This window comes from Microcebus murinus, chromosome 22, assembly GCF_040939455.1.
Source record: "Microcebus murinus isolate Inina chromosome 22, M.murinus_Inina_mat1.0, whole genome shotgun sequence".
NCBI classification, from domain to species: Eukaryota; Metazoa; Chordata; class Mammalia; order Primates; family Cheirogaleidae; genus Microcebus; species Microcebus murinus.
Genome location: NC_134125.1, coordinates 9,541,029 through 9,551,141, shown reverse-complemented (window position 1 = coordinate 9,551,141; position 10,113 = coordinate 9,541,029). Strand labels below are relative to the sequence as shown.

General features: G+C 49.5%; 1 protein-coding gene across 2 annotated transcripts in view; it reads left to right on the top strand.

The window, feature by feature from the left end:
* Positions 1–2,922: 2,922 nt before the first annotated feature.
* RBM19 (RNA binding motif protein 19) overlaps positions 2,923–10,113 on the top strand; it is a 130,995-nt gene continuing 123,804 nt past the window's right edge. Inside the window, exons 1-5 of one of the 2 annotated variants that reach the window (XM_075996600.1) lie at positions 2,923–3,089; positions 6,727–6,909; positions 8,403–8,522; positions 8,702–8,740; positions 9,032–9,224. In XM_075996600.1, the coding sequence (XP_075852715.1) occupies positions 3,054–3,089; positions 6,727–6,909; positions 8,403–8,522; positions 8,702–8,740; positions 9,032–9,224 (571 nt within the window). In that variant the 5' untranslated portion in view covers positions 2,923–3,053. The remainder of the gene's footprint in view (positions 3,090–6,726; positions 6,910–8,402; positions 8,523–8,701; positions 8,741–9,031; positions 9,225–10,113) is intronic. The other variant, XM_020282923.2, reaches the window with a different exon arrangement.

Below are 10,113 nucleotides of genomic sequence, written 5' to 3'. Positions count from 1 at the left end.
ACTTAAAACAGATATACAAAGAAATACTAGTCTCTCCACCCTTTCACCCCTCCAATGCCATCCCTTAGAGATGACGACAACTAATATACAATACTCTTCTTGACTTTGTCCTATGGTTAAGTATAAATATTTCTGTTTGTAGTTTATACATGAGCAACATGTTCATTTATTAAAAATAATAGGTAATTTTTTTTCATAATGAAAATGACAAAGGGTTACTCCACGTAAAAGACATCTGATTCCACCCAGATGCCCCCTTTCTTAGTCCCCTCCCCACAGACACCGTTATCACTTCCTTGCACATCTATTGAGACCATCTTTGCTTATGTTACTGTTAGAGGATGAACCATGTCCCCTCCGAGTTCCTATGTTGGGGTCCTAACCTCACAAGGCAACATTATTTGGAAATAGGGTGTTCACAGAAGTACCCGAGTTAAAACGAAGTCACTAGGATGGACCCTAATCCAATACGACCTTACAAAAAGGGGACATTTGGACACAGACACGCACACGGGGAGAATGTCATGTGAAGGTGATGGCAGAGATAGCGGTGACATGTCTACAAGCCAAAGAACACCAGGGACGGCCAGCAAACCATCAGAAAGCAAGGGGAGGGGGAAAAACAGATTCTCACTCACAGCCCTCAGAAGGAACCAGCCTAAGCAACACCTTGGCCTTGGATTACCAACCTGTAGACTGTGAGACAACACATTTCTAAATTTATAAGGGCCCTAGCAAACCAAATCAACAAGTATCTGTGTATCCCCGTCCCCCCTTTTCTAATACCTGAGTGAGAGCTGATGTCACACGTTATTTGATACTTTGCTGGCTTCTTGGAGATTGTCCCGTGGCTGGTTCTTCTCCAGTAGCCCATCTGCCAGCCTCCGCACCTGCTCCTTAACCCCACTCCGTGCACCAGCTGCTGCCCGTGTGGACTGCAGCTCTCGTGATCACGCCTCCGGCTTTTGGCTGGTTCGGCTGAGACTCCGGCAGAAAATTGGAGGTGGGAAGAGAGAAGGGAATAGGGTATTTATCTCTGACACATAAGTGGCCGTATATCTCTGCAGCTCTAGCCCTGTAGAGCCCACCCCTCTTCCACCTCTCCTGGCCTCACTGAGCACTAGCTGGTGAGGAAATGTCCTCCTCTGCCCCTTCAGCCCCAGGGCTGGTAATCGCTCCCCACTGCTGCTGGGTCCTGGTGTTCGACAATCCTTTGTAGGTTCCCTTTACCCTGCCCATATTCCTTTCCTGCAGCTGCTGTCACAATGACCACAAATCAAGTGGCTTAAAAGAACAGGAAGTTAATCTCCCAGTCCTGGAGGTCGGAAGGCTGCAAAAGCCACAGGGGAGAACCCCTCTTGCCTCTTCCTGCTTCTGGCGGCTCCAGGAATTTCTTGACTTGTGGCTGCACCACTCCAGAGTCTGCCTCCATCTTCATGTGACTTGCCCTGCGTGTCTTTTATAAGGACGCTTGTCGTGGGATTTAGAGTCAAGCAGGATAATCCAGCATGAACTCATTCTGAGATGCTTAATTACATTTGCAAAGATCCTTTTCCCAAATAAGGTCACATTCACAGGTTCCAGGAGTCAGGACGTGGACAGATGTTGGACTGGGGGGAGGTTATTGTCCATCCCACTACACCGCTGCAACAGTCCCTGCTTTAGATTCTCTTTGGTTCAGTCCTGAGTACACCATCTGTTTCCTGCTGACTGATGCATGTCCTTCGAGAATGTGTAGAGCTACCTACCTCTTCTTAACAACTGCATAGAATTTCCTTGAATAGACAGAGCTTAATTTACAATTAGCGTTTAATGAACCCCTTTACTTGTCTCCTTTTGGTGCCTAGTGTGATGCTTTACAAAGATGGATCTGAGGGGGCCCCCTTTGGCAACAGAATGTGTAGAAAACCGGCAGCTTGTCTATGACTCTGAATCAGCAGGGTATGTTCCTAGCAGCAATTTCTGCAGGTTTACGCTGTGGCAGATGCACGAGCTCCCTGCGTTTGGGCTCAGCGAGGAAGAGATCTATTCAAGGACACTCTGTCTGAGCTGGTCTTAAAAAGTAGGGGTGGGAGTGTGTTCAGAAAGATATTGTAATGGCCAAAAGCTCATGAAAAGATGCTCAACTTCATTAGCCATCACAGGAATGCAAATCAAAACCACAATGAGATATCGCTGTACTTACTCTGGCTCATTATGTATTTAAAAAAAGAAAAATAATAAAAAGATACCACTGTACACCCACTAGAATGGCTATAATTAAAAAGATTTCATAAGAAATGTGGATTTAGAGGTGAAGAACCTTCATATATACTGCTGGTAGGAATGTCAAATAGTGCAGCCAGTTTGGAAAACAAGTTAGCAGTTTCTAAAAAGGTTAATAAGCATAGAGTGACCATATGCCCTGGCCATTTCACTCCTAGGAATATGCCCAAGAGAAATGAAAACTACGTCCACACAACTTCAATCTCAGACTTCCTATTTCATAGCTATACCACTCTAAGCAAGTTGTTACACCCGTCTGGCTCTCAGTTTACCCGTCTGCAAAAAGCGGATGTTTATTTCCAACACGCACATTCTAATAGTTACACAAAATGCTCAGTAATTGATTTATGGTGCCTCTGCCTCAGTTTCTCCATCTCTAAAAGGGAGGCAACAGTCCCTAACCCTGTCCCCATTCTCAGGGCAGTCTTAGGGCTAAATATTAAAACTGTGAAGGGGCGAGAAAAGGGTTGCCGGATCTGCGCAGCACCAACGTCCGCCAATGTCGGGCACCTGCGCCCCCTGCCGCCGTAGCTGCTGCAAAGGTGCCTCCGGGAGCGCCGTGCGCCTGCGCAGAATGCAAGCGCCCAGGCCCGCCCCTTGGGGGTGTGACTTCCTTGAGTAGCTCTGGTTTGGTGACGTCACTTCCGGTTGGGGCCGGCCGAGGTCTGGGCTATTTGAGTGTTTTCCGGCTCTCCAAAGATGGCGGCGCCCAGAGCGGTAGCGTGAGAGTTGACGGTGGAAGTCGCTGTCCCGTTGCGCCGGAATCAAAACAGTGGGGACCGTGCGCCATGTCGCGACTGATCGTGAAGAACCTCCCGAATGGGGTGAGTGCAGAGCCAGGACTTGGAAATATGAAGATAGGACCAGCCGGGAGCTGTGGAGTTGGGAAAGATGTAGTTGAAGGGAACCAGGGCATTTCCCTGTGGGGCGGGACTCCGGGCGGATTCGGAACCCAGAGGGGCAGGATCCTTTGACCGATGGGGAAGAGGAAAAGTGACTCTTAAGGTGTCACAGCCGGCCGGTGGGTACCGACTCCCGACCCGACAGCTCTTTTTGTAGAGAGGTGCCAACTCGCACCTCGTGCCGAATGCTCTGTCCCACAAGCTCTGCTCTCTTGTCTGATCACTTTGTTGTTGTTGACCCGTGACTGGCTCAGTGTATTTATTACACATTCCTCTTCTACTCGGGAGACTGTTGGCAGAGTATTAGTCTGAGGACCTGCGTTCCAATCCCCACTCCCGTCATTGAGGCGATACTGAGTGCGTGTGAAGGGCTTTAAACCATTTATCCAATAAGTGGGGGATAAGTGACCCAGCCACACTTTTCTGTTCCCTAGAGCCAGGCACGGAACCTGGCACGTAGTAGGCATCCAAAGAAAAAAATTGCGGGATAGTGTGCCTTCTTCATTTCTTGAGCTGCCTGCCTCAGTGACTATCTGCTGAGTTCCCACTATGAAAGATGAAGAACTTAGATTATCTATTCCTCCCCTCCAGTCTCTGTAATGTTATTGTTTTTAATTCTTCCATCATTTCCCCAAGTAGTGTACTTATAAAATATCTATTTTTTTTTTTTCTTTTGAGACAGAGTCTCACTTTGTTGCCCAGGCTAGAGTGAGTGCCATGGCATCAGTCTAGCTCACAGCAACCTCAAACTCCTGGGCTCAAGCAATCCTCCTGCCTCAGCCTCCCAAGTAGCTGGGACTACAGGCATGCGCCACCATGCCCGGCTAATTTTTTCTATATATATTAGTTGGCCGATTAATTTCTTTCTATTTATAATAGAGACGGGGTCTCGCTCTTGCTCAGGCCGGTTTCGAACTCCTGACCTTGAGCAATCCTCCCGCCTCGGCCTCCCAGAGTGCTAGGATTACAGGTGTGAGCCACCGTGCCCAGCCAAAATATCTATTTTTGATCCATCCATCATCTTTAGACAGTGTCTCTTGATGCCTCTCTTTATTGGATCAGGATTTTAGCCTTGCTACCCTTCCTTTCCCTCCCAACTTCTGCTTCGTTGTGTTTCTCAGTGGGGATGACTCTCTTATGCTTGTTGTGTTTGACAAATGAAAGAATAACAAAAACAATATTAGTGGTAGCAAACACTCTCAGTGTTTTACTATGTGCCAGGCACTGTTCTGGATGCTTTAGGTAAAGTAACTCATTTAATCCTAACCACAACTCTGAGATAGGTTCCATTATTGTGCCCATTCAAAAGGTAAAGAAACCCAGGTACAGTAAGGTAAAGGAATTTGCCTGAGGTTACACACAGATGGTAATTTATAGAGGAGAGATTGCATTGAGCAATCTGGTTCTAGAATTTGCATTCCTGACCCTGCACCATAGTTTCTCTTAGCATGACTGCCTGCACTGGTTTTAGTTATTTTTCAGCAAATAAACATTTACTATTGAGTACTTATAATATTGCTGACATTGTAGATAGAGGTGGATAAGACTTAGTCCCCACTTTTATGGAGTTTTCAGTCTAGCAGAAGAGACAGACACCAAGTATAGGGTTTGAAGTGTCAACTAGGTGCTTTGGAAGCACAGAGGAGGTTGGGATGAGATCCCTAACCCAACTGAGGGATCTAAGAAAGGCCTCCTAGAGAAGGAGAGATTGAACTGAGAATGAGGAGGAGTTAGCCAGGGCCTGTCTGGGAAGATATCTCCCAGAGGGGACGGCCAAAGTAAAACTTAAGAGGTGAGAAGCACAGTTTGGCAAGACATGGGACTAAAGAGATGGGTCAGGGTTGGATCGTGGAGAATCTCATGTTTCCCTGTAGGTGTCTGTCCTTGAGCCTTTGGTACCAGAAAGTCACCAAAAGGTTTTTGGCAGAGCAATGGTGGGGTTGGACTTGAGTGAGGTCTCTCCCAGGCAGTAGGGACTTGAATTCACTGTGTTTTATACATCTGAGCTGAGTCACAAAGCTTGATTCTGTAGACCTTGGACAGATCATGTATCCCCTATGAGCTTTATTTTCCTCTTTGAAAAATGTGGCTAAAAATTCCTAACCCATAGAGTGGTTGAGATTTTGATGGTATCAGAATTATTAAGAAGCTGCCTCAGAAAATGTAGTCCCCTCTCAACCCCACTGCCACACCTAAGCAGTGGTGTCAACCCCACTGCCACACCTAAGCAGATCTAAGCAGATCTGCCAATATCTGCTTAGAAAACTCACTGCATTGTCGGGGTAGCCTGGCTGGAGTGAGGATGGTGGGACGCTAGGAGTCAGTTTTACGTGCAGTGGGCTTCTTAACCAAGTTATAATAATATGAGCATGTTGATTCCCTCATGCTGCTGTAAGAAATTATCACAAACGTAGCAGTTTAAACAATACAAGTTATTTTACAGTTCTGGAGGTCAGAACTCTTAAAATGGAGATTTTGGCAGGGCTGTGGTCCTTCTGGAGACTCTAGGGGAGCCTTTGCCTTTTTCAGTTCTAGAGGCCACCTGCCTTCCTTGGCTCATAGCCACGTAGTCTGTCTTCACAGCCCATAGTGTCGCATCTTCCAGTCTCTCTCTGCTTCCATCTTCTCTGAGTCTCCTGCCTCCCTCTTGTAAGGACCCTTGAGGTGACATTGGGCCCAGCTGGCTAAACCAGGATCATCTTGCCATCTCAAGATCTTTAACTTAATCACATCTGCAAAGTCCCTTTTGTCCTGTAAGGTGACATCTCCAGAGGTTCCAGGGAGTAGGGTGTGGACATCTTTGGGGGGACTCCATTGTTCTCTATACTACAATTATTAATAGCAAATGTTTATGTAGCATACCATGTTTGTTCATTCATTGATTCTGACAAGCATTTATTAGGTATATACTATGTAGCAGCTCTAATACTGCTTCTGTAATTGGGCTTATCCTCATAATAGCCCCATAGGGTAGGAAGATGGCATTTGCAGCCATTCTGACTCCTTTTTTTTTTTAGACAGAGTCTCACTCTGTTGCCCTGAGTGGAGTGCCATGGCATCAGCCATGCTCACAGCAACCTCAAACTCCTGGGCTTGAACGATCCTCTTGCCTCAGCCTCCCGAATAGCTGGGACTATAGGCATGTGCCACCATGCCCGGCTAATTTTTTCTATATATTTTTAGTTGGCCAATTAATTTCTTTCTAATTTTAGTAGAGACAGGTCTCGCTCTTGCTCAGGCTGTTTTCCAACTCCTGAGCTTGAGCGATCCTTCCGCCTTGGCCTCCCAGAGTGCTAGGATTACAGGTGTGAGCCACCATGCCCGGCCTCGTTCTGACTCTTGATTTCTGCATCAGCTCATGGGTGAGGGGCTCAAGGCCACACAACTAGAAAGCGTTAGAGTCAGAGCTGGAACTTGGTCTACCTAGGAACACGCTCTGCCACCTCCTAATCTATGGTCACCCTTGGAGAATCCAGTGGCCTCAGGTATCCAGCCCAATTTGTCCGCTCACTCTGGGGACGCCCCAACTCCTCCCTGGTCTCATGCCTGTCTGTTCCAGATGAAGGAGGAGCGATTCAGGCAGCTGTTCGCCGCCTTCGGCACGCTGACAGACTGCAGCCTGAAGTTCACCAAAGACGGCAAGTTCCGCAAGTTTGGCTTTATCGGCTTCAAGTCCGAAGAAGAGGCCCAGACGGCACTGAACCATTTCAACAAGAGTTTTATTGACACGTCCCGGATCACGGTGAGTCTGTGGGAGTCTTGCCCTTACTTACCTGTAGAAAGTGACACCACTCGGTCTTTTACTCAACACTGGGGCCCAAAGGCTGTCCCCCTCACTGGTTCACACACTTCCAAGTACGTAAGCATCACCTGAGAGCTGGTTAAACAGTTTCCCGAGCCCATCCCCAGAGCTCTGATTCGGTAGGTGAGCTGGGGCCCAAGATTGGGCCCGTCTAACATGGCAGCAGGTGATGCCCGTGCTGCTGGTCCGAGGACCACACTTTGAGAACCACAGGTCTGCATCATCCATTCACTCACCCATTTAGCAAGTACTCAGTGAACCCCCATTTGAGGCTGGGAAATTAGAGGAAAATGTGATTTTCCTCAGCCCCTGACCTCAGTGAGCCAGCTGCCTTCGGACAGGCAGGGGGTCCACAGGTAAACAGGTTGCTTTTGTTCAGTGTCATCGGGGCTATGACAGGTCGAGCACCAGCGACTGCGGGAAAAGAGAGGAGGCCTCTCTTTCCCTGGCCAGGGAAGAGTCAGGAAAGCTTCCTGGAGGAGGAGGTCCCACTGGGGTCACTCGTGCATTTAATGACTGTGGAAAACATCTCTAATGCTTTTTTGAGAAGGAAAAAACAGATAATGGACTAGTATATGTGTGTATCACATGGCCTCATTCATACACAGCCATATCCCCCGTCTGTATGTGTATGGTTTATGCATAGAGGGCCACGTGGTAGGAGTTTTACCAAAATAGTAATAACTCCTCTCTCTGGGTGATAGGAATTGGAGTACATTTTTTTAACTTTCACTGTATTTTTTCCTATTAGAATTTTGTTCTCTGAGCACATGTCATTATAACAGCAGCAACAAACTTATTTTGAAATGCCCCCTGTTGTTTACCCCATTTTTCCCTAGAGCTGTTCTCTGGGTCCAGGTGCACTCGCCTCACAGTGATTAGCGTAATCCTGGCAGCCATCGCCCCTCCCCGTTGCCCTGCCCAGACCCTGGCTAAGCACCTCGCTTGGGTCATCTCCTGCCATCCTCAGGGCCACCTTTAGAATAGAGGGGTAAGAGCTTGGGCTCCAGAGACTCCCTGGGTTCCAGGCCTCCTTCCATCACTTACTGCCTACGTAACCCAGAGCAAGTGACTTCATGTCTCTGTGCTTCAATTTCCTGATGGGGGGGGGGGTGGTGCCTGCTTCTTGTTGTGAGGCTCAGTGTATTCAAACTCGAAGAGCACTTAAGACAGTGCCTGGCATGTGGAATTCCTCAATACATTGTAGTTATTATAGTTACAGTGTTGTAGACTCATGATACTAGACTGTGATAATATCGTATTAAAGACTTGAAGGAGAAGAAAGCCTGCACTCAGAGATGGTGCCTAATCTGCCCCAACTCAGCTAGTCAGCGGCAATCGCCTGTTTAAAAGCCCAAGCTCCCAGGTACTGACAGGCTGTACCCAATGCCCAGGCACCAGGGCAGGTGTGAAAATCACCCTTTCCCTCACAGGTGGAGTTCTGCAAGTCATTTGGGGACCCAACGAAGCCCCGAGCCTGGAGCAAGCATGCTCAGAAACCAAGCCAAGCCAAGCAGCCTCCCAAAGACTCTGTTGCTCCAGAAATGAAGAAAGTACGTAAACAGTCACTCAAGCCCCTGTCCCCAGTGTCAGCCAGGCGGTCACTTCCTGGGAAGGAAGGACAGTGACTCCCTCTCAGTCCCGGAAGGTGGGCCCTCCCAGGGCGTTGCAGTTCCATCTCCCCTGTCCCTTTATCTGCGTGACCCTCACCATCTGTGCCTTCTGTTTCCAGAATGACAAGAAACAAAAGGTGGCAAGTGAACTGGAGAAGGTGAGTCTGTCCTGTTGCCCAAGGGGGCAGGAGGGTGGGTGGCCGGGAGGAGGGGGGTGGCCCAGGCAGACGGAGAGCTTGTCCCCTTGCCCTGCCCATGGCTTCCTAGTCTCATCCGGCGAGGAGTCTGCTTGCCTCCCTCGGAACTGACCCCTGACCCTGGGGTTGTCTGGGGTTTGGGGGAAGAGAGCGTGGAGGGTCATTTTGCCCCCTTCACAGTTAAAAAGGCTGACCCCACCTGAGCCTTCTCTGCCCTTCTCTGCCCCTGCTGCCCGGCTCCGGTGCCACCAGCTGAAGGAAGATACCGAGTTCCAGGAGTTCCTGTCGGTTCACCAGCGGCGGACGCGGGCGGCCACTTGGGCGAACGACGCCCTGGATGCCGAGCCCTCGAAAGGGAAGGGCAAGTCGGCCAACGACTACCTGAACTTCGACTCTGATTCAGGGCAGGAGAGTGAGGAGGAGGGCGCCGGGGAGGACCCGGAAGGTGAGGACAGGGAGTATGCGCCCATGTGCTTGGGCCTGTGCCTGCCACCGGGCTCACAGGCACTGGGGCCAGACACTAGGGGCTAGGTGAGCCGACACTGCCCTGGAGCTTTCTCCAGTGGGAGCGATTATCCCACCCGCTGGTACAGCTGCCTCTTCTGGTTTTAGTCACTTGTTTGTTCATCAGTCACTCAACAAATACTCATTGAGCACTTACTATATACCAGGCAGGCTTCAGACATTGAGTCGAGAGCAGTGAGCAAAAGACAGAGGACTCCCTGCCCCCCTCTCCGGAGGGGGAGAGAAACAGTAGCAGATAAACACACCGTTGGCCCCTGTGTCATCTGGTGGCAACTGCTGCCTAGAGAAGGCAGGAAAGGGGGTGGGAGAGTCAGCAGGGAAGGGGAGAGAGGAGCCTTTGTCTTCAGAGGGGCTTGCAGTATGGAGCAGTTGCGACACAGAATGGGAAGTGTTGGGGTCGAGGGTTGGGAGTGCGTGTTGGTGTGAAGGTGAGGGGTGTGCATTCAACTGAGTGTTACGCCTGGTAAAGTTTCTGTGCTGAGATCCAAAGGACTCATGGGACCTGGTGGGACACCATAAGGGATGGAAGAAGAAGGGGATTCCAGGCAAGGGAATAGCATTGCAAAGGCACGGGAGAAAGGGAAGTGCATGGGCTTGAGGGGCTGGGCGTGGGTCCGGGTGGCTGGAACAGGAAGAGATGGGTGGAAGGAGAAGCCAGGCACAGTCAGCTTTGAGTCAGAGGCAGCTAGTCACCTGAGCTTCTGGAAACCACTGGAGGTTTTAAGCAGAGAAGGACGATCCTATGCATAGTCTCAAAAGCATCATGGGGGCTGCAGAGTAAAGAATGGATTGCGTGGACAGGGCTGGCG